The following is a 23265-nucleotide window of genomic DNA, read 5'->3' as shown; positions in this document are numbered from 1 at the left end:
CCTGTGCTTCCTCCTTTACTTACAGTACAGCAGCTGGGAGTGCCTCAAATCCTGAAACTGAAAAAAAATATATATTAAAATGGAGCTTGCTCAAAGTTGAACCTTTGTTAATAATGTTATTTTATGCAGCATAGAAGCACTTACGATAGCAGTAAATATTAATGCAAGTGAATGAGTTACTTGTATATTTTTAAGTATTTTCATAACTCTCGTCCACTACCCCTCCACCAAAAAAGTAACTGAAATACCTCAAGACTTTGCTTTTCCCTAAAACTAAACATGAAACCTTGTTTCAACTCTAAACTGCTCTAATAAAGGGGTTTGTAATTATTGCTGTTTTGAACTCTGATTTCAAGGGTGTGTAACATGACTGCTTTTAACCCCACTGGCCTCAATCTGTCAGTGGGTTAGCTCACATCTTTTTAATTAAAGATTCACAAAACTGGTTAAACATACCTCAGATTTGTCTCCCCCAAAAGAGCTGTTTTATGTACCTATATCTTTTTTAACAAGGGATTTTTATCTTTTGAATTTCCCAGCAATCCAATGAAATAATAGTCCCATATGTTTAAAAAAACTGCCCACGCTTGATTACATCATAAGGAAGCAGGCATACTCCTGTGGATATCGGAATAGTATGGTGGACCTGAGTTCTGTCTCTAGTGCGCTCACTGACTTGATGTCACCTTGAGCTAATGACTACCGTTGTAGGGGTATGTCTACCCAGCAAAGAAAAGCCTATGGCTGGCCCTTGCCAGCTGACTTAGGCTCACGGGGCTCAAGCTATGGGGCTGTTTCATTGCTGTGTAGATTCCGGGCTGGAGCCCAGATTCTGGGACCCTCCAAACTCAAAGAGTCCTAGAGCCTGGGCCTGAGCCCACGCCTGGAAGTCCACATAGCAGTGAAACCACCATGAGCCCAGGCTGGCTGGTATGGGCCAGCTGTGGGTTTTTCTTAGCTGTGTAGACATACCCTGGACTGCAGTTTCCCTATTTGTGAAATGAGGATAGTGCAACTGCAAAGAAGGAACAAGTGATTTTAGATCTGTGAATGAAAACTATCAAATCAAGTGTTAGGAGACTTTCTCTGATCTTCCCAAATGTTAATAAATTCAAGAGATGGTTGTACCTTCTCTCCAGCAGGAAGAAAAGAGGAAAAAAAGTCAGTTTTGACTGAAGCTACTTGCAGTTTGGAATAGTAAGAGAACACATCTGTAATGAATTGTTGGATAGTTGCGATGATCAAACATGTATACATGCAGTTTATCAAATGGTTGTGCAGTGTGTTGCATGGACATCCTAATCATTATATTGGGTACATCTCTCTGCACGCACATGCACACACACTCTGCTACAAGACGGTTTTTGTGGAGCTGAACATGCCCACTGAAGTATCCTAATCTCACTGGTGAGGCAACTACCATATGTTAGTTGGATCTGTCCTAGATCTTTGTAACTGAAATACCTGACTGACCTTTCCTTGAGTGCCACAGGAAAAAACCCTGCTGAATCATATTTATCTTAGATACTGTCCCCACAGCCAAAAGGGAGATATTGATCCTTTGAGTTGCTTTTGGAGTTTAGAGACATACGCACACGCCTATTTTTTATGAAGACTATTTTTAACTAAAAATATGTTGATTCTGAAATATGAATTAGTTTTCTATTTTAGGCCAAGATGGAGCTATACTTGCTTTCAACAATTAAAAAAAAGAATTGTATTTCATAAAATAAGTCATACTATACATTTTTAGTTAAAGATAATCATACCTTCCATAGGGAAAGCGTGTGCAGTTCCTGGTGGATTTATGGGAAGAGAGAAAGTTGGGGACCAGTAAGATGGGAAGTCCCAGGGAGTCTAGTGGGAGGACAAAGGATATGCCATCTAGAAGTAACAGATGATAGTAGGCTACTGCAAAACAACAGGGACGATGTTAGGGGTTGCCAAACAGAGGCTGTTCTAAGGAATGTTATAGAACTAGGGATATGGTAGATGTATCCAAGTCCAGAGTTTGGACAAGCATTAGAGCTTTTGACTATTTATCGACACTGAACTTCAAACTTTTATCTTTCCCCTCTTCCCCTAAGAATCATAAGTTTTTACAGTGTTAGTATTGGTTTTGAGAGGGCTCCTACATACTTCCATGCTTTGTATTTCTACAATGTTTTAAATATTTTGGCTTTAGTAGGTATATTTAATTCTCTGCATCATTTAAAAAAAAAATCTTGATTTCACTTAGTATTATAAGTGAACACACATAAAAAACTTTGAATATTGCTTTTAAATAAAAGCACACTACCCTCCTTTATACCTGTATTATTTTAGACCTGGAAATATCCAAAACTAGCCTGTTTTCCCCATGTAGAATTTGAAAGTTGTTCTCTGACCCAAAAGAAACACTGAACTTGTAAAGTTCAATAAATGTGGCTGGTGACTTTGCCCAAGCCGCTGTCTCCAAGGCTAAAAAGGACTGAGTCTGCTGAGGAGAACAAGGTACTTTGCCACACGAGGCGGCAGAAGTGGAATAGTGAGTGAGTAAGGCTCGGTGGCAAGCCATCTCAGGGCAGGGGTTTTTTTAAAAAAAAACAAAAAATGGAGGATGTAGCGAAGGCGTTGGTACAGGCCACTGCGGCCGAACAAGAAGCTACCAGGGTACAGATGGTGACCCAGCAAGAGGCAGTACGGGTCCAACAGGAGACGAACCAATTATTGATGAACCAGGTGGCCCAAGGTCGAGCCACCCTCACTGAAGTAGTGAACCAGTTGAAATGTGAGAACCCCACTCCTGGGCTGTTCGCGCACAGCCTCTGGCATGTAAGCTGCTCCTTGGATTGTACAACCAAATAACACTAGCCGATATCTCCGGTCCTAGACACAACCCTAGGAACCTCAGTCTTGCAGCGCCCAGTTATGCCCGCTGGACGCTGCAAGCTCATATGAGTTTGTCAATATAACACAGACATTGATATGCACCAGGCTTGTTATCCCAAGGGGAGTCTCTGACATGCTTCAAACCAAATGCACTGCTTTAGATAGAATAAACAAACAGATTTATTAACTACAAAGATAGATTTTAAGTGATTATAAGTCAAAAAGTCGGATTTGGTCAAATGAAATAAAAGCAGAACGCATTCTAAGCTGATCTTAACGCTTTCAGTGCCCTTACAAACTTAGATGCTTTTCTCCACAGGCTGGCTGGTTGCCCTTCAGCCAGGCTCTTCCCTTTGATCCGTGCTTCAGTCGCTTGGCGGTGATGTCTGTAGATGGAGGTGGAAGAGAGAGGAACAGCATGGCAAACGTCTCTCCCTTTTATCATGTTCTTTCTTCTCTCTTGGCTTCGCGCCTCCCCCCCCTCGGAGTCAGGTGAGCATTACCTCATCGTAGTGCCTGTCGGACCAAGGAAAAGGGGGTGACTCACTCGAGAGCCAACAGATCCTTTGTTGCTTCCTAGACCAGTGTCCTTTGTTCCTGTGAGGCTGGGCTGGGTTTGTCCCATACGTGCCCTGATGACGTGTGAACTGCCCCTCTACTCTTGGAGAGTTTTTGCCTGAACTTATTTTAAGCCATGAAGACACATTTTCAGCCTAATAACTATATACATGAAATTACAACCTATACCATCACTATAATAACAATGCTCCGTGCATCATGAGCCTTCCGAAGACAGCCGACACGACAAACTTTGCATTAGATACCACACAATCATTTTATAAGGATGAACATGGTGGTGTGGGGTGTTCCCATGAGGTACAGAATGTCACACCTATATTGTAAGGTAATATTTGAGCGGTTATATTGTGAGCCTCTGAGAGTATGTAAATCACCAGACAGAAGAGGGACATTAATTAAAGTGAGGTACTGATATGCAATGGAAGGTGTTACGTCCTGCCCAACAGGAAAGGTCCATTGACACCAGACATAGATATTGTGGGGCATTAAAGAGGACAAACGATGTGTGTTCTACCCTCCCCCATGAAGACGAGTCTTGTGAGTGGATTCCTCCTGGCGGGAGTTTGCAGCTCAGGGCATGTAGCAGGAGAGAGAGAAAAAAACCCTAACCTGAAGGAACTGATTAATGTCTGTGCTTGGACTCAGGGGAAGTGGGGATGGGGATTTTCTAGGCATAAGCAAGAGATCCCCAGTTGCTTAGCCTGAGTTAGCCCTAAAGGACGTATAGAGCTCGCTGAATATAGAGGCTTCTATTGCCTTTTGAAACTTAAACTGTAACTCATTTGTGTACACATGTTTACCTGCTTTAACCTTGTAAATAACACTCTAATTTCCTTTTCCTAGTTAATGAATCTTTATATTCATTGTCTTTGATGTGAGATCTAAGGTGCAATTGACCTGGGGTAAGTGACTGCTCCTTTGGAGCTTGGAGTAACCTGAATATTGCTGTGATGCTTGGTGTTAGTGGCCAGGTATCACAAAAATATGCTCCCCTGGGTAGCGAGATAGATTGGCATACACAAGTAGACTGTCCGTGACTCCATGGTTAGGCTGTTACAGTGCATGCAGTGTTTCCACTTGAGAATTGGTTGGTGAATTCTGAGGTGATGTCTACACTACTGTGGTAAGTTGACCTAAGTTACACAACTCCAGCTACGTGAATAACCCTGGGCCTGAGCGCGAAGCCACTGCCTGCTTTTCAGCCTTCCCCGGCTTCCCGCACGAACAGCTGATTCGCGGGAAGCCGGGGGGTCGGAGAAGCAGGGCGGGGCAGCGTGTTCGGAGGCGGAGGCGGAGCGGAGGTGAGCTGGGGCTGGGCGGGGAGCTGCCGGTGGGGGCTCTGCACCCACCAAATTTTCCCCGTGGGGGCTCCAGCCCCGGAGCACCCACAGAGTTGGTGCCTAAGGCGCCACTTTTGATGTGATCAGTGGGGGTAGCAGCCGCTCCCCCTGCTCCCCCTCAGCTACGCTACCCTGCCCTTAGGAGCCAGAGGGACCTGCCGGATGCTTCCCGGGAGCTGCCCCAGGTAAGCGCCGCTGGGACTCCCCAGCTCGCCCCCTGGCAGGTCCCTCTGGCTCTTAGGGGCGGGGTGGGGTGGGCACCCACTACGGTGGCCCACGAGACCCTCCTGCCCAGTTCTGGGGGCAGACAGGGGAGGGGGTTGGATGAGGCAGAGGTCCTGGGAGGGGCATCAAGGAACGCAGGGGGTTGGATGGGGCAGGACCCCCTCATGTGGTGAGGAGGAAACCGGTTGTTAAGATTTTGGCAGCTCATCACTGGGTATGTGCCCTGTTTCTTAAGTCTGCCCTGAGGTTGGTACGTTCTTTGAGTCACTACAGGCCGTGTTACACACACCATGTACACTTTTACTCTGCTGTGTGCGCTAATGTCTTTTCCTTCCCATGGACGAAATTTTTAGGTAGATTTTCTATGGGGGGTAGGGAAAAAAAAACCTCACTTTTGGTTGCTCAGATTTTATTTGGGATTTTGTACACTTCCATTTAATGTAAGTTTCCATTTATAAGTTGCCAGTAGGATTTGAGTGGTCACAGTTCTGGATGCGAACATGAGATATTATATCAGGATACACACACTGCATTGGCAGCATTACTCCAGTTTTAGATCCCTTCCTGATCCAGCCTCTGCTTCTCAACGGCCTGATAAAGGCCAGTTTTATGCAAGAACCTTTAGGGGAGGGTAAAGGAAGAGTCAACGTTCTGATAGACATCAGATCCCCTTGGCTATGTCTACTCTGGCAGCATACATAAAATTAAGATTAAGTTGGTATTTTTGAGGGATGGCGGGAAAGATTTTTTCCCCCCCTTAAATTAACCATGGCATACTTCAAGCTCCTTGTTCTCATACTACTTTCCCCTTTCTACAAGGTTGTCCTTACTTTAAGTCCTCATTTTGTTCCATCATCTAAGTGTGTGGAGAGCTATAGGAGGAAAGGGGTGTATTCTGGTCCTGTTGATGGAGATGTTGAACTGTTTTAAGGGTGAATGAGTTGTACTTGGATTTGAATACAGGAACAGACAGTTCTGAGTGAAACATGGGCCTTGGCCTACTCTATAGTTATGCTTTGCTTAGCTTTTAACTTTTGTGTAGATTGTTCTTCTTCCATAGGTCTACAATTGCCTAGAAAGGTAAAATTATTTAATGACCAGTATTTAAAGTTTATCAAAGACTTTTATCTATGGTAGCTCAGTTACCTGTTTTTACTTCACTGAGTAAGATTCCATCATCAATGGCATTATTATTTCCAAAGGGTTTAATGCATCTCACAATCAGGCCACTAAAAGGAGCATACACTCCTGATCCGTCCTGGCATTTAACGATCACTGCTAGGTGCTTTTTGCCATTTCTGAAAATATGGGCATATGTAAGTAGTGACACTACTTATTGACATGTTCTCTAGCCATAAAGCCTGTTACCATGTACCAGGTAGATTCTTTAAAGCAAAATGGACTAGCCTTAGCTTATTTACACTTAAAATTTGTATTTCTGCAATGGAAGTAGAAAAGTTTGAAGTTTCAATCTAGGTTTAATTATTGCAAAACTCTCAACTGCTAAGCAGAGCTGGTCAAAAATTGATTTTATTATGAATTGTTTTTAAATCTTCTCTCAATTTTTGTGTGTGGCATTTTCCCAGCTTTCTAAACAAAAAAAAAAAAAAGAAACTCCTAAACTGAAATATTTTCCTCTTTCAAAACTGAAAAAAAGCAAAACAAACAAACAAAAATCACACTTTGGAGATTTTGTTTCTCAGCGAAAATCCAGGAAAAAAAAAATCTATGAACAAAATGGAAATTTTCTTTCGCTTGTGTTAGGGGTGAGGCAAAGAAATCTTTCATTAAAACAAACAAAAATATTTTATGGAAAGTTGACCATCTCGGCTGTTAGCACCATGAAATTAGAGATTTTATCTGTCTGTCCACTCACATATGAAGCTAAAAAGAACACTTGAAGTGAGACCTTTCACTGGTGTAAATGCAATGAGGAACTTAATTGACGCTATCCTGATTTACACTGTCTGATCATCTCACCCATGAGCTGGGAGATTGAGGTGACTCAGCTGATTGGAAGTGAGATTACAGACCATATCATTTTTACTAACTGGTTCAGTTCTGCCCCAGATCTATAGCAATAGTCAACAGAAAAGGGAAATTATCTGGTGGTTCCAGACCAGATCCTACTGGGCAAGTGTCCGGTCCCTATCACAAAAATAAACTGAAGTGGCACTAAAGTAGTTTGGGACAATTGTTTGACAGCCTCATCAATGAAAGCCAATGAATGAATGAGTCTGAAGACAACTTCTACTCCCATTCTACCAGATGAGGGCTACTGCACATTGGAAGGACATTCACTCTGTTCTTTAGTCAATTGCTTTGCAGTGTTATTCTGACACTTCAAAAGCCTTAAATGCTTGGAAAAGACGGCTAAGCTCGCTAGTCTATTTTGTTCTCTATTAGCATTCTTATTATTTAAGCAACAATGAACAACCCCAAAAAGCCATTACCAAAAACCCTGTGTCCAAATTATACTACCTTGGAGCTCCATAATATCCACAGCCATACTTATCACAGCCCCTTATGCTGTTCCAAGGAGTCCCATCGCAGATTTGTGCCCATTGTCCTGCAGCAACTTAAGAAGAAATGGAATGTACAAAAGTAAGTGCATTTTCTATTTTTGTACAGGACAGAATGTTGCATATTAAATATTTTCTGTGCAAATAATTGATTAAAAATAAGAAATTGAAATTCATTAGTGATCTGTTAGTGTCACTTTCCAATACACATTGTGTGTCTTGCACAAAACAGTGGCTCTTTCTTTAACTTAGTGGAAGCAGATGTATTTGTCTTAAGTGGAATACACAGTTCAGAAGACAAGACTTTGATTTTTTTTATTTATTTAGTTATTCTTACACCTAAAAAAAATAATGACACCAACAAGTTTCTTTATAGACTCCTAAAAAAATTACCATGCTTCACTGTTGCCTCCTTAACTAACTTTTTATTGTTTTGTACAGCACTGGTACAATGGAATCCTGGTCCACTACTACGGCTCCTAGCTGCTACCTCAGTACAAATAATTAACTTAGACTAAGGGTCAGATGCCTTCAGTGGAAATGTATTGATGTTAATCAAGGATCTAAGGACCTGATTTAGCTCTGAAATAGAGTATATAATGGGGGAGGCTATAGATGTTGGGTTTTCATCATGCTGATCTTCAGAAGAGTGCTTCACAAAACATTTTATGGCTGTTTGCTAGTTTTCAACCCTAGTTTTCACAATGAGGCTTTATCTGTGCTAGATTTTTCTTAAAATTTCCTACAGTTACTACTACTAGTGGAAACAGCAAAAAAGTTACTGTAGACTGATCACTGGTCTTCCAACCATCCTGTTATCCAACTTTGCCAAGGGCAGCTCTAGCCACAGTGTGATTAAAATGCAATGCAGCTATTGTTGAACCCTCCTGATTCTACTACTGGAATTTCTCGTGGGTTCGCTGTAGGAAATTTACAGAAAGACCTTGTGTGGACTAGGCTAGAGATTTTGGGCCTGATTCTGATTTCATTCTGGTTATAAATCAATTAAGTTAAACTAGAGTGAGATCAGAACTGGGTCATTTCTCTAAATCTCAAGAGTTTCTCAATGTGATTTTATCTAACAGCGTAGCTATTATGTTGCATAGCTAATAACTTGGATGGTTGTATATACCTATATTCTTAGGTCTCAAAAACTAATTTAAATTCTTTAAACCACTTAGTGTGTCAAATCACTAACTCCATATCACTGACACACGTTTTTTATTTTCTCAGATAATAGATTTTTAAAACATCGTATTTTACATTAACCCTTCATAAAATAAATACTCCAGGATAGATTTCCCTACAAGAATATTTCGTTAATAGTAAACCTGATGCACTTCTACTACAAAGTCTGTTTTGAAATAAAAGCATCAAGAAAATGTATGACATAGTAATCTTAATTTACCAGCGGAAACCAAACCAGCAAAAACAATCAGTTTGAGTGTGAGCATTTTGCACCTGTTTCACCAGAGTTCTCTATCAAATCAAAGTTATAATGTATAGTCTTTTTGCTATTTGTGTGTTCTACAAAGGCTGTTTGTCTTCCCAGCCAATCAGACTTGAGTAGAGTATTGAAACGATATAAGGCAGTATTCTCAGATTAGGCAATTAGGATGTTAGCAGAAAATACAACTGTTGAAAGTCAAGTGCAATAGTTACCTACTTGCCACATAAAATCAGACAAATGAAACAGCCTGAGAAATTGCACAGCTTTTGATGAGGGGCTGTAACTGTGCCAAGAGAGGTGGCAGAAAGGGGAGTGGAACTCAGAAAGTAATGCCTATGCCCTGTGGGTTCATGAGAAATAGAAGAGTGGTGCAGTGGCTCTGGCATGTAAACTGTGTGGAGCATGGTGATATGGGACAATTACCTTTCCCCTCCATGTTCCCAGCTATTGTGCATTCTGTACAGTGTAGTATGTGCAACAAGTCCACAAATTACAATGAACACAAACTGTCAGTTTGTAGCGAGAAATGTCACAAAAGTATATCTGTGCCTGGAGAAGCGATGGACCAGAAGTCATGGGCCTTCCATGGCAAAGGCGTTATTAGTCAGGATTGCACTTCAGGAATATTGGTGATTTCCTACCCGCTGTTCTGTAGCGGTGTAGGTCAATAGGTATTCCCTCAGCTATACTGGTGCTGAGTTATTTAAGCCTTTCATTGTGCTGCATACTTTGGCTATTAACATCCATGAAATTAGAGAGAGCCAGTGCAGTGCTTGGTGCATAGGGATCACCAACATTTGGTTTTTGGAGAGCAGGGCTCAAACTGCTGTTTTACCTCATTCTGTGGCAGCTATAATCTGCTGGTTGCTTTCAGAAGTAGCCCCAAATGGTATTTCACAGTCTGTCACTTTGTTGTTAGCTTCTCTGATAAACTGACCTTCTTTGATTCCCTAGTGCCAAGGATGTAGTGAAAGAGAATTAATGCATTGTGCTTTGAGCTTTGTACAGTTATGAGATAAAGAAATGTACTGCATTTATTTGCAGCGTTGCGTCCATTTAGCAGTCACCTTTTGAAACCAACTGTAATTAGTAGCTGATGGAAAATTAAAAAGTCTTGTATTTTTATAATATACAGGAGCTCAAAAAATTCTCCACCGGTATGAGACAAAATGTATACAATGGCAGTCTAGTCACACTGAATGGACTAGCTTGACTTCATTGGCAATGAAGTCCACAATATGATCTACAATATTTAATCTTAGAGACAACCAAAGAGAAATGGGGTAGTGAGCTGGTTGCAGATCCTTAAAGTATTTAGGCCCCTAGCTCCCATAGATTTCAGTGGGAATCAGGTGCCTAAATTCATACCCATAGTTCAATGAAGGCAAATATAGTTGCTCAGCTTGCATAACAGAGGCATGTGGAAGGCGTCTGGATGCAGACTCTGAATGCTGTGCTCAGCTTCCTTACTAATTTAGGATCCTGAATCTCATTTTCAAAAGTGATTTAGGCAGTTAGGAGCCAAAATCCCATTGACAGTCTATTGGGATTGTCATGAAAATGGATAGTGTGAAGGCAGCTACTATCTTTAGTATTTATTTAGTAGGAACCAAATTGTTTAGTGAGTCATTTGTATAGAAGGGTATGCATCCCGTTTGCACAGAGAGCATAATGTAGATTTCAGTTCTGTACCTGAAAAGTGCGTTGGCTAACCGTAGAACAAGTAACTAGGGCTCAGTGTGCATTTGTGTCTGACCACTAGAATGAGTCTGTTGTTTCTGTTTTATGTATTAGGATTTACTAGAATGATAAAATACAGAAAGAGAAATAATGACAAATTACAAATAAACTAGATGTATTTAACTACAATACAGGACTTAATAAGCTTTGTCTGAAAAGCTTGTATAGATTTACTAACAATTTCTTGTAGTTTCATTACAAACCAGCAGGCTGTGCTAGCTGATAGATTTGGTTGCAAGTCTCTATTGGCAGTTCTGTAGCATGCATCTTCAAAGTATTTGGTTTTATAGTAACCTCACTGTTATCACACATGGATAAGCAGAAGACGAGGCCCTATTCTGTTTCCCAATACTGATTTAAAATGGCTTCATTTGGAACTTCGTTAACCTCTTTAGATTATACTTTCAGGGACTGAGCCCAAATATCCCTCTCAGTACACAGACAACGCCCACACCCACCCCACCCCGAGTTATCCTCTAGATGCAAAGCTAATGACTTGGCTGGCTGTATATACTCTAGTTTTCAGACCTATTAAGAGTAATTTAAAACAACCTTAACTTTGCAATTCTCATGGCATTTCTTTAAACAAGCACAATGAAAGTATGCAGCACAATGAACATAATATATTCAAAAAATATTTAATCATGCCAAATAGTTGATAAAATATATGCACATGGATGCTTTGTTTTGTCAGTTAATAGGTCTTTTAAAATATTGTGTTTTACATTAACTCTTCATAAACTAAATATATCAGGATGGATTTTGCTGCAAGAATATTTAGCTGATATTCAAGCTTCTGCTAAAAAGTCTGTTAAACCCTCATGAAAATACATGAAATAATGATCTTAACTTACCAGTGGGAACCTAGCCAAAAAACAGTAAGTATGTGTGTGAACATTTTGCAGCTGTTTTACCAGAAATCTCTCTTAAAATCAGCATTATAATGTACGCTGTGTCTTTTGCTATTTGTGTTCTAGAAAGGTTTAATCTGTCTGCCTACCCCTTCACACATGAGTAGAGCTTTGAAACTATGTAAAGCAATTCTCAAATTAAGAAACTGGGATGTTAAGAGAAAATACAACTGTTGATATGACGAGTTGTGAAAGGAAAATGCAATAATAAGCCCCTTGCAACATGAAAAACAGACGGAGCTGGAACAAGGGCCTGAAAAATTGCACAACTCTTGAGCATCTGCATTTGCGACATGTCCTCCCAGCTACAACAGATAGGATTTAAAAAGGTGCAAAAAAGGGAAGGGTACCAAGAATATAGTGCCTAAGCCCTGAGGATCTGCAAGAAGTAGAGCAGATGACTCACATCCAGTAAAATATCCTGGGTCTTTTATGCACAACCCATATGTCTCTCTTGCTTTGCTGCTCCTATACCCACTATTGCCTTCCCTTGATGTGTGTGCTCATTATAACCCTTCCAGTGGGATCACAGAGAATGTAGCAGGCAAAGTTAAATGCTGGGTGGATTAGTATAAACTTGCACTTAAAAAGTCCCTAGATATTCTGCTGCTTTCAGAGGGAAAGTGCCATTATCCCGGGCTGCCAGGTGTTCTTCCTTTCCAGTGGTGCAGTGGCACTGACATGCATACTGTGTGGAGCAGCAGGTGGTGGCTGCCTGGTGATATCAGGTAATTAATTATATTTCCTCTTTCCAGTGCAGTGCTTGGAGCCTAGGGATCACCTCTATGTGGTTGTTGGAAGAGCGGGGCTCAAGCTATTGTTCTATGTTGTTCCATGGCAGCAGCCATCTGCTTGTGGTTTTCAAAAAATAGCCCTAAATCATTTTTTTTCAGCCTGTCACTTTATTGTTAGCTTCTCTTTTTCATTTGCATTCGTGTTACGAGGGCAATAAAATAGATTGTTATTGGGCTTTCGTAGTTGTGGTATTAAGAAAGAAATGTGCTGTATTCACTTGCAGTGTTGTCTCTGTTTTCTTTTCCGAGACCAATTGTCATTAATAGCTGAGGGAAAATTACATATACTTGAAGCCACAACATTTTTAAAGAAAGACCTAATAAAAAATATCCTGTCTGTGTAACACCGACAGACCCAGTTGTTGGCGGGCAGGATTGAACCTGGGACCTCTGGAGCTTAGTGCATGAGCTTCTACTACGTGCACTAAAAACCCTATGGCTCTAAGAGAGAGATTAATGAGTCTGCTCTACAGCCTTAGCTAAGTGGTCTCGGTGCCACTAGACGGGACAGAACACCACACCCAGGAGGTGTGTGGGTTACATACTTACCCTAGCTGAGGAAGCATGTCCCAAGCTTCAGAGACTTCCCAGTTGAAATACTGGATGAGCCCCCACTTGTAACACCGACAGACCCAGTCGTCAGCGGGCAGGATCGTACCTGGGACCTCTGGAGCTTAGCGCATGAGTTAAAAGCCATATGGCCCTTAGCTCAGGCTACAAGAACAATGAGGAGTCTAGAGGCACCTTAAAGACTAACAGATTTATTTGGGCATAAGCTTTCATGGGTAAAAAACCCACTTCTTCAGATGCATGGATGCCCAAATAAATCTGTTAGTCTTTAAGGTGCTACCGGACTCCTCGTTGTTTTTGTGGATACAGACTGACATGGCTACCCCCTGATACTTAGCTAAGGCTGTAGCGCAGACTCATTAATCTCTCTCGAAGTGGTCTCGGTGCCACTAGATGGGACAGAACACCAGGAGGTGTGTGGGTTATCTGCCTGAAACAAAACTGGCAGAATATCAATGTAGTTTCACTAAATGGTCTAGTTTGAGTTCATTGGCAATGAAGTACAAAATATGGTCTGTGCTGTTTTATCTTAGAGACCACCAAAGAGGGCAGTGGGGTAGTGAGATGGTGTAATGACGTCAGCTTATCATAAATAAAAGGAGTAGAAGAGGAGCATGTAAAGCATGCACACTGACTGGCACAGTTTTATTAGTTATCGGCTGGACATTCAGCTGGTCTATATTAGCATAGCTCAGGGGTCGGCAACCTTTTAGAAGCGGTGTGTCGAGTCTTCATTTATTCACTTTAATTTAAGGTTTTGTGAGCCAATACTACATTTTAAAGTTTTTTAGAAGGTCTCTCTCTGTAAGTCTATATATTATATAACTAAACTATTGTCGTATGTAAACAAGGTTTTCAAAATGTTTAAGAAGCTTCATTTAAAATTAAATTAAAATGCTGATCTTACACCGCCAGCCTGCTCAGCCCGCTGCCGGCCTGGGGTTCCGTTCACCTAGGCCGGCAGTGGGCTGAGTGGGGCCTGTGGCCGGGACCCCGGCTGGCAAGGGGCCGGCAGCCAGAACCCCAGACCGGCAGCGGGCTGAGCGGCTCAGCCTGCTGCCGGTCTGGGGTTCCATCCGCCAGTTCCTGCCAGTCAGGGTCCCGGCTGCCAGACCCGCTCAGCCCACTGCCGGTCTGGGGTCCCGGCCCTGTCCACATAGAGTAGATACCTACTTTCTCCCTGGTTCTGGCCCATTCTCTTCCTCTCTCTGCACTGAGATGAGGGTGGGAGTGCACTGAGAACAGGCCTGGGGGTGAAGGGTCTGGCCAGGAGCTAGAATGAGGGAGGGGGCTCAGGGTTGGGGCAGGAGGTTTGGGTGTGGAGCGCTTACCTGGGCAGCTCCCATTTGGTGCGAGGGGTGCAGGTGGGAATGTGGGTTTGTGTGTGCAGGAGCTCTCGTTTGGTGGTGGGGGTGGGGATGTGGGGGGTGCAAGAGTCAGGGCATGGGGTGTGGGGGGGCTGGGTATGTGGGGGGGGTGCAGGAGTCAGGGCAGGGGGCTGGGGGTGTGTCAGGAGGATGCTGGAGTCAGGGCTGGGGTTGTGGGGGAGTGCAGGGGTCAGGGCACGGGGCTGGGGTGTGGGGGGGTGCAGGTGTGTGTGAGGAGGGGTTGGGGCAGAGGGCTGGGAGTGCGGGCTGGGGTTGTGGGGGTGCTCCCAGCCCTCTGCCCTGAGCGGCTCACGGCAGGGGGCTGGAGGGGTATGCCCTGATTCCAACCCCTTCCCCAAGGTCCCCGGAGCAGAGAGCGCGCTGCGGCTCCGCTTTTCCCTTTCCCCCTCCGTAGCAAGGGCCGTCAGCTGATCGGCCGCAGGGAGGGAGAGAAGGAGGGGCAGGAACCCCACACGCTGGGGGAAGAGGTGGGGGGAGGGGGAAGCTTGCCTGTCCTGCAAGGAGAGAATGGTGGGCGGAGAAGAGTGGGCCAGGCCGGGCCGGATTTTTAATGGTACGTTGCTGTCCCCGGCAGACAGCAGCGTGCACGCGTGCCATAGTTTGCCAACCCCTGACATAGCTCATCAAAGTCACACCAGCCAATCTACACAACGTAATGTGACTAGAATGCCATCCGGCTGGTTTGATTTCAGCCCCGAGGAGAATTTTTTTTGAGATCCTTCTTTACATATGTGGATCGTCAGTAGATCAACACCAATTTACAGCACCTGAGGATCTGGCCAATGAAGTCCTTCTTCACAGCCATTCATAAGAGTTTACCTTATTCTTTACTAGATGCAACATAACTTCCAAGACCTACACATCCACTTCACTGAAGGTATTTGATTTGATTTCCTAGTAACAAGCCTCTAGTGCTTGTGAGGTTATTTAACAAATGACATCTTCTGTGGAGATTTAAACATTTTGAAGCGTGTATTGATTTTTACCTCATGATAGTAAGTCAAATGTGTTTAGTGTGGCACAGAAACTGATTCTGAGCACCACGTTTCCTCTGAGCTGTATTCAATGCTTTCCTAATCTGGTTTAAGAATTTTAAAAAAGGTGATTCCCATGAAAAGGGGTGTTGTGAAGGCTGCTTCTGCCTTGAGTAGTTACTCAATAGGAAACTTGTTATCTTTAGCAATAGATTTTATAGAAGGATTCAGTGCATCCATGCACAGACAGCACAGGGTAAATTTTCAATTCTGTACCTTTAAAAGTGAATTGGTTGAATTTAAAAAAAAAAAATTAGGGCTCAATATCTAACCATGTGTACAGCTACTAGAACAAGATTTAGTGATTTCTGTTTCCTATATTAGGATTTATTAGAATGATAAAATACAAAAGGAGAAACAATAAGAAAAAATAAAACTCAAAACCCAACAAAAATAAAACCAAACTAAATGAAATTTAACTCCAATATAGGACTAAATAAGCTGTGTTCAAAAAGCTTGGATAGTTACACCAATTGCTTGTATTGTGGTTTTCACTAAGAACCAGTAGTCTTCCCTAGCTGATCAGTTTTCCAGCCTCTAGATTTGGTCACAAGTCACTTTGAAGCTATAATTTGTTTTGGAATTGTAAGTATTTGGCTTTATTGGTTTTACTGTTGTTCTCGGGGAAGTATAATCAAAAGACAAAGCCCTATTCTGATGCAAATATTGATTGTAAACGGCTCCATCTGTTAGCTTGGAAAAATCACTTCGCCATTCTAGGCTGCATGTTCCCTATCAGTACAATGGAGATAATGAATGCACAAAGAAGGCTCAGGTGCTTTGAGATTGATGATGACAAGTAGAAAAGCATGTGTCAGAGCACTTTCTCTAATCTTTGAGCTACTCAATGCAAGAAGCGGTTGTTGCTTCTCTAGAGCAGAAGAAATGAAAGAAACACACGGCAGTTTGACGGAAGCTGCTTGTAGCCTGGGAAAGAAGTCGGAGAACCTGTCGTTGATGTGGTATTGGTGTGTATGGGGGGGATCACTTAGGAAGGGGTCAGCTAAAGGGAAAGGGAGGGGGCTGAGCGGGACAGGGCGGGAGAGGAGAGGTGGGATGACCAGATGCGGAGTGAAGGGAAGGTGAGGAGACTGTGAGTGTAATTGCAGCATGTGAAGACATACCTGACCTAGCCTTGATCTAATTAGGCGAAGGAAAATGCATCCTTTTAAAGCTCAGGGGAGAACCACTAGAATACACAGGATATAAATCCTGACTGCCTGGCTGGTGGTGTAAGTGATTTTTATGGGCTACTCTATAAACTTCAGTTACAATGAAAAGATAATAGAAATATTATCTTTTTGTTCGCATGATGGATAAACTGTTCCCTTAGACTCTACAAATCTCTCTGCCTTTCAACGGAATAAAGAGGTTGTCCTGCTTCTCTTATTACCTGGACTCATTTAGAAATGCAAAAAGAGAGAGCACTTCTCTTCTTAAAGAGTTCATACCAAAAGTCCGTGCATATAATGAAGCAATTGTAGTTTAGGTATTAGACAAAGATACAACATTAATACAAGTATTCATATCAAAAAAGGTTGCAATGGACAGGTTGGTATTTCTGGCGTAGTTTATTGCAGAGCATGAGATTATAGTGACATAAGCACCAGCATGCCAAACTGATAGACACATGGCTACTGTGACTGACACATACATTTCTATTTTGCTGTATGTTTAAAACATCTTTTTGTTTCCCATGCACTATACTTTTGTAACGTAGCCTGTCTGGGGAGGTGGGGAAGTAATTTTATTTGGGATTTTGTACATTTCCATTTAATGTACATTTCCGTCTTATAAATTGCGAGAGGGGTTTGAGTGCTCACGATTCTGGACCTGAACATGAGATATCATACCAGGATACACACTTTGCATTGGCAGCATTACTCCAATTTTTTGCCCCTTCTTGATCCAAACTCTGTATGTAACCAGCCTGATGTAGAACATATATGTGCAGAAACCTTGAGGGGAGCAGAGGAAAAACAAAAAGATTTAGGGAGGGTAAAGAAAACATCAAAGTTGATCATCGTCTGATCTCCTTGGCTGGTTGTACTATGGCAATTTGAGGATTGTCTTCCAGTCTCGTACTGCCATTGGTGCTGGCAGCACTACTGCAGTCTGGCCAACAGCATTCATGAAATTGGGATTAGCGGGGCAATTTGAGGAGGGAGAAAAGGTGAAGATTTTTTTCTTATGGACCCAAACTACAGTATATTTCAAGCTTCCTGTTTTCATGCTCCTCCCCCTGCGCTATTTTTTCCTCTGTGGTTTCCTCACTTTAGATCAGGGGTCTCAAACACACGGCCCACGGAGTTATTTGCTACAGCCCGCCAAGCTCCCCGCACCCACCTCCGACCCCCCCGGAGTTATTTCCTGCGGCTGCCAAGTTCCCTTCACCTGCTGTCCCCCCTCCCCCGCCAGCGCACCACGTCCCCGCTCCTCTGCCTACCTCCAGGCGCTTCCTGCCACCAAACAGCTGTTTGGTGGTGCTTAGCACTGTCCAGGAGGGAGTGGGGAGGAGTGGGGAGCCGCGCACTCAGGGGAGGAGGCAGAGAAGAGGAGGGGCGGGGATTTGGGGAAGGGTTGGAATAGGAGGAGGGAGGGGTGGAGTTGGGGTGGGGACTTTGGCGAAGGGGTTGGAATGGGGGCGGGGAAGGGGTGGGAAGAGGTGGGGCAGGGCCTCATGGAAGGGGTGGAGTGCGGGTGGGGCTGAGGCAGTGGGGGGCTTTTGTACCTTTATATGAAAAGGTGTCAGTGATGCAGCCCTCGGGCCAATGTACTAGTCCTCACGTGGCCCTTGTGGTGATTTGAATTTGAGATCCCTGCTTTAGATCCTCATTGTTCTCCCATTATTTAAGTGGGTGGAGAGCTATGGAGGAAAAGGAGTGTTTTGCTGGTCCTGTTGATGGAGAAGGTGGCCTGTTACGTTTTTAAGGGTGAATGAATTGTACTTGGATTTTAATACAGGACCAGACCCTTTTAAGTGAAACACAAGCCTTGGCCTACTCAATAAAGTTGTTTTGCTTAAATTCGTTTAGATTGTGCTTCTTCCATAGCTCTCCAGTTGGTTAAGAATGGAAGGTGAATGTATTTAATGACTAATATTTAAAGTTGATCAAAGATTTAGATATGATAGCTTCAGTTACCTGATCCACGGAGGAAGAGGCCATTATTAATAGTAGTATTCTTTCTATAAGGGTTAACTGGTCCCCCAATTATGCCACTAAAAGGTGCATACACTGTTGATCTGTCTCTGCATATTACGTCCATCCCCAGGTGCTTTCTTCCTCCAAGTCTGAAAATGTGTAAATGTGCAAGTAATGAGACAATGCTGATTTATGTATTCATTAGCCTTAAAGCCTGATACTGGATACACCATGCAGATCAGCGGTTCTCAATGTTTCTTTTTTTCGCGGATCACTTGAAAATTGCTGAGGGTCTCGGTGGACCACTTAATGATCTTTCCAAATTTTGTTTGAACCGTTAGCTAACTATTGTAAAGTGCTTTGGAGAAAAGCACTATATTTAAAAAACACCTTAATAATAATTGGGGTTTTTTGTTCTACAAATAAAAGCACACAACTCATATTTTAATATCAGTAGTCTTACCTTTCTAGTGCGATAGATGTGCCCTCTCTCCCCTGCCATGGCAGCCCCCGAGCTGGGGCTGGGAAGGAGTGAGGTCTCTCCCTCTCTCCCCCACTGCAGCAACCAGAGATCTGAGGCTGGGAAGGAGGGTCATCTCTCCCCGGCAGCCGCAGCCCTGGAGCTGGAGAAAGTCACCTCTTTCTCTGGCCGCCACAGCCCTGCACGTCCCAAATTCCCCCCCACCCCCTCTTCTCACCCCACTGCCCCCTCCCACCTGCCCCATATTCACCTCAAGGCCAGCACCTCACCTTAAATGTGCGTCTTCTCCAGGATCCAGGCACCTAATTAGTGGAGCCACGCCTGTGTGACTCCGCTAATTAGGTGGGTGACGCTTCACTCTCTTGTGTGCAGCTGCCCAGGCACGCACCTTAGAGGGAACTATCCATGGACCACCTGAGTGCAGCTCAGTTTGAGAACCTCTGATGTAGATTATTAAAGCAACACAGGGGCTATGGCTACCATTGTTAGCTTAGTTGTGTTTCGGATTTGTATTTTCTGCAATGGAGATAGAAGGGTTTGAGGTTCCAGTCCAGTTGTAATAATTGCAAATCTCTCTCCATTCTTAATCAGAGCTCTCCCATTCTCCGTGTGATTCTATCATATGAGGGATTAATGCACATTGGAAGGATGTTGCCATGGTTCATGTTCAGCGAATTGCTTAGCAGTGGTGTCCTTCTGACACACTTCACAAGCCCTGAGTGCTATAAATGATGGCTAAACTCAGAAGTTTTTGTTCTTAGTCAACATTTCATTATTTTAGCGACAGCAATGAACAAACAAAACATCCCGTTCCTCACAAAAAAAGGGCTCTCAGCATACCACCTCCGGAGCTCCATAATGTCCACAGCCATGTCTGTCACAGCCCCTTATTCTGTTGCTGGGATTCCTAGCACATATCTGTCCCCATGGTCCTGCAGCAACTTGAAAAGAAATGGAATATACAAAAGTGAAGCAAATTTTCTAGCCTTAAACAGTACAGAAATGTTTATATAAAATGTTTGCTGTGCAACTAATGAAGCTAATCTCGGTGGATGCTAGAATTTTATTAGAAATCTGTGTTATAATGTGTCACTTTCCAATACACGTTGCGTGTGTGACTCTCTCAAACTAATGGCTCTGCATTTCTTTACTTTAATAAGTAGAATGGCTGGTTTTTAGTTTTAAGTAGAATACACTGTTCAGAAGAAAAGATTATGATTTTTTTTTTGTGTGATAGGAGTAACTGATCCTACCAACAAGTTTTCCTGACAGAACTCTAAAAGGATGCTACGGCAATCCAAATAGCGTACCGTAAGTTAGGCTAAGGATCAGACACTACCCTCCACCTTCAATGCAAATGTATTGATAACAGTTGAGGATTTGAGGGCATTATTTCACTCTGAAGTAGAAGAATGTACACATATGAGGTCATAAGACACCATGGATGCTGGCTTTCTATTATGCTGACCTATTCAGATGTCAGCTTATATCACCGTTGGAGTCAGAAAACAAAAGAATAGTTCTCTGTAGCTGCATGTTGGGAATTTGACAAAGCGCAGCATGAGAGTTCACATAAATAACTTTTCTGCTTTTCCAGCTTTACTAGCCCTGACTCTCAACACAGTTGACCCGCGGAACTGGGGATTTGCAGCTTGCAAGAGTTTCATTAATGCTAGGTGAGAAGTAAGCAGCTCCAAGTCCCTACTTCTATACAGCCTTCATCTAAACTCCCCTGGAGCCCATTCATGGACTTCAATGGACTCTAGATCAGGTTCTGTGCCAGGCCAAAACGAAAAGTAAGTTACTTGAGTTTGAGGAAAAGTGAACCTGTTGCCTCCTTCACTTGTTTGTGTGTGTTGATAGAGGGAAAATTATCAGAGTGGTGTGAATGTGACAGACATGTAGGAGCAGAGCCCTCTGTTCCTACAAAATCTCTTTATCTAGAAAAGATCTATATTCGTTGGTAGATATTCATATCAGTAGTGGTGTTTCCATTGCTATTATACAGGCCTTACTCAGCTGTCTATTTAGAGATGGAAAACCCAGAACCCATAACTCGGAAGATTATGGAGAGTAAGAGATGCATTCCTCAGAGTACTTTGCTCTCCCTTTCCCTGGTTGGTTTCTTCAATAGGATTATCTGTACAGAAGACATTGCCTGTGTGTGCGAGCTGGTGTCAGCTGCACCCAGCACCATGTTCCAAAGCTGGGCATTCAGAGAACTGGTGCAGCTCTAAACGGTAACAGCAGCCTCAGAAGTTCAACTTCAGTGGGAGGTAGGATGACTGGCTGACAGACTGGAATCAATACATGCTAAACTTGTAAGAGCAAGTCCCAGTATTATGTTGAACTCCAGCAAAGGTTTCTTTTCCAGGTGTATTATGTTAATTTTGGGGGAGGAAGAGCTACTCAACCTGCTGCAGTCTGAATGTAGCGCATAAATCTACATGCAATATAAACAGGAGTTTTTACACTTTCATAGCATCTGGATAGTGAAATATTATAGAACTTGAAATATGCTTGTTTGTTTTTCTAGCTAGAATAAGAATTTTCTTACATTGGAAATACAGTCCTTAGAACAAACCTTTGACTGCTTCACCAAACCTTCTTTGTCTCTGGTTTCTCCCAGCCCCAGTTTTCAAAAAAAGAGGCTCCATCTATGCTAGATTTCTCTTTATATTTCCCATAGTTATCTCCACTAGTGGTAGGAACAGCAGACCAGATAGTGTAGACCGGTCACTGGTGCCTTTTCCATTCTATTATCTAATTCACCCAGGGTGGATCCAGATGACAGGATGGTTACAATGGCTATAGCAGCTGTTGTCTGGTTTAAACTCTCATCCCCCCAGAGTCTAACACTGATGCAGCTGCCACAATAGAATCAACTCTATGAAGTCTTAAGAAGAAAAAGCCTAGTGCAGACAAGGTAGAGACTCTGGGTCTGATTCTGATCTCATGCTGGTTGTAATACGTGAAATTACACTGGTGTAAGGGAGGTCAGAATTAGGTCATATCTCTCCAAACCTTGAAGATTAAATGCTCAATGTGACTTGTTGCTGTACAGTAGCACTTGGATTACAAAGTCACCTAGAAACCAAGCAAAGTTAGTAATTTGCTTGGTTGTATATACTCTCATTTTCAGACCTCTAAAGAGTAATTTAAAACCACCTTAACTTTGCAGTTTTCATGGCATTTCTTTAAATCACGTAGTGAGTTATAGTAGTTACACCAAATAGTTGATAAAATAGATGCATATGGATGCTTTTATATATTGTCAGTTAATAGTTCATGAGAATATATGTTCCATTAACTCTTCAAAAACTAAATACATCAGGATGGATTCTGATGCAAGAATATTTAGCTGATATTGAATCTTCTGCTAAAAAGTCTGTTAGAAAAAAAGCTCAAGACAAGGCATGAAATAGTAATCTTAACTTGCCAATGGAAACCAAGGCAACAAAAACAATCACTTTGAGTGGGAACACGTTACAGCCATTTCACCAGAGTTCTCTGCCCGAGTTGAAGTTATAATGTACGGTATCTCTTTGCTATTGATGTGTTCTGGAAAGTCTTAGTCTTTCTGCCTAGGAAATCAGAGTTTAGAACTACGGAGGGCAGTATTCCCAGATTAGGCAACTGGGATGTTAAGAAAAAAGATAACCGTTGGTATGTCCAGTTGTGAAATGTAATAATTAGCCCCTTGCCACATAAAAACAGATGGAAATTGAACAACAGCCTGAAAAATTGCATAGCTCTTGAGCAGCTACAGTTGTGACATGTCCTCCCAGCTACGTTTGATGAGACCAAGAGAAGTGCAGAAAAGGGAAGGGTACCAAGAACACATTGCCTAGGCTCTGTGGATCCATCAGAAGTAGAGCAGATGAGCCAAACCTTGGGTCTTTTATGCATAACCTATGTGTCTCTCTTACTTTGCAGCTCCTATACCCACTATTTCCTTCTCTTTATGTGTCTGCTCATTATAACCCTTCCAGTGGGATCACAGAGAATGTAACAGGCAATGTTAAATGCTGGGTGGATTCGTATAAACTTGCACTTAAAAATTCCATATTCTGCTGCTTTCAGAGGGAAAGTGCCATTATCCCGGCCTGCCAGGTGTTCTTCCTTTCCAGTGGTGACATGTATACTGTGTGGAGCACCAGGTGGTGGCTGCATGGTGATATCAGGTAATTAATTCCCTTTCTCCTTTCCCAATGCAC

The 23265-nt window shown here is 42.8% G+C and overlaps 1 protein-coding gene across 1 annotated transcript; it reads right to left on the bottom strand.

Annotated features, from left to right (window-relative positions):
* Positions 1–5467: 5467 nt before the first annotated feature.
* LOC141992654 (leukocyte cell-derived chemotaxin-2-like) lies at positions 5468–22545 on the bottom strand (the record flags this gene model as incomplete). The annotated part of the gene is made up of 7 exons (XM_074961986.1): positions 5468–5634; positions 6162–6313; positions 7497–7593; positions 17227–17382; positions 18568–18700; positions 19889–19989; positions 22488–22545. Coding segments are annotated over 7 exons (864 nt in total), but the record flags the coding sequence as incomplete, so codon positions are not given.
* Positions 22546–23265: the final 720 nt, after the last annotated feature.

This window comes from Natator depressus, chromosome 8 (assembly GCF_965152275.1).
Source record: "Natator depressus isolate rNatDep1 chromosome 8, rNatDep2.hap1, whole genome shotgun sequence".
NCBI classification, from domain to species: Eukaryota; Metazoa; Chordata; order Testudines; family Cheloniidae; genus Natator; species Natator depressus.
This window is presented reverse-complemented; position numbering and strand designations above follow the sequence as displayed.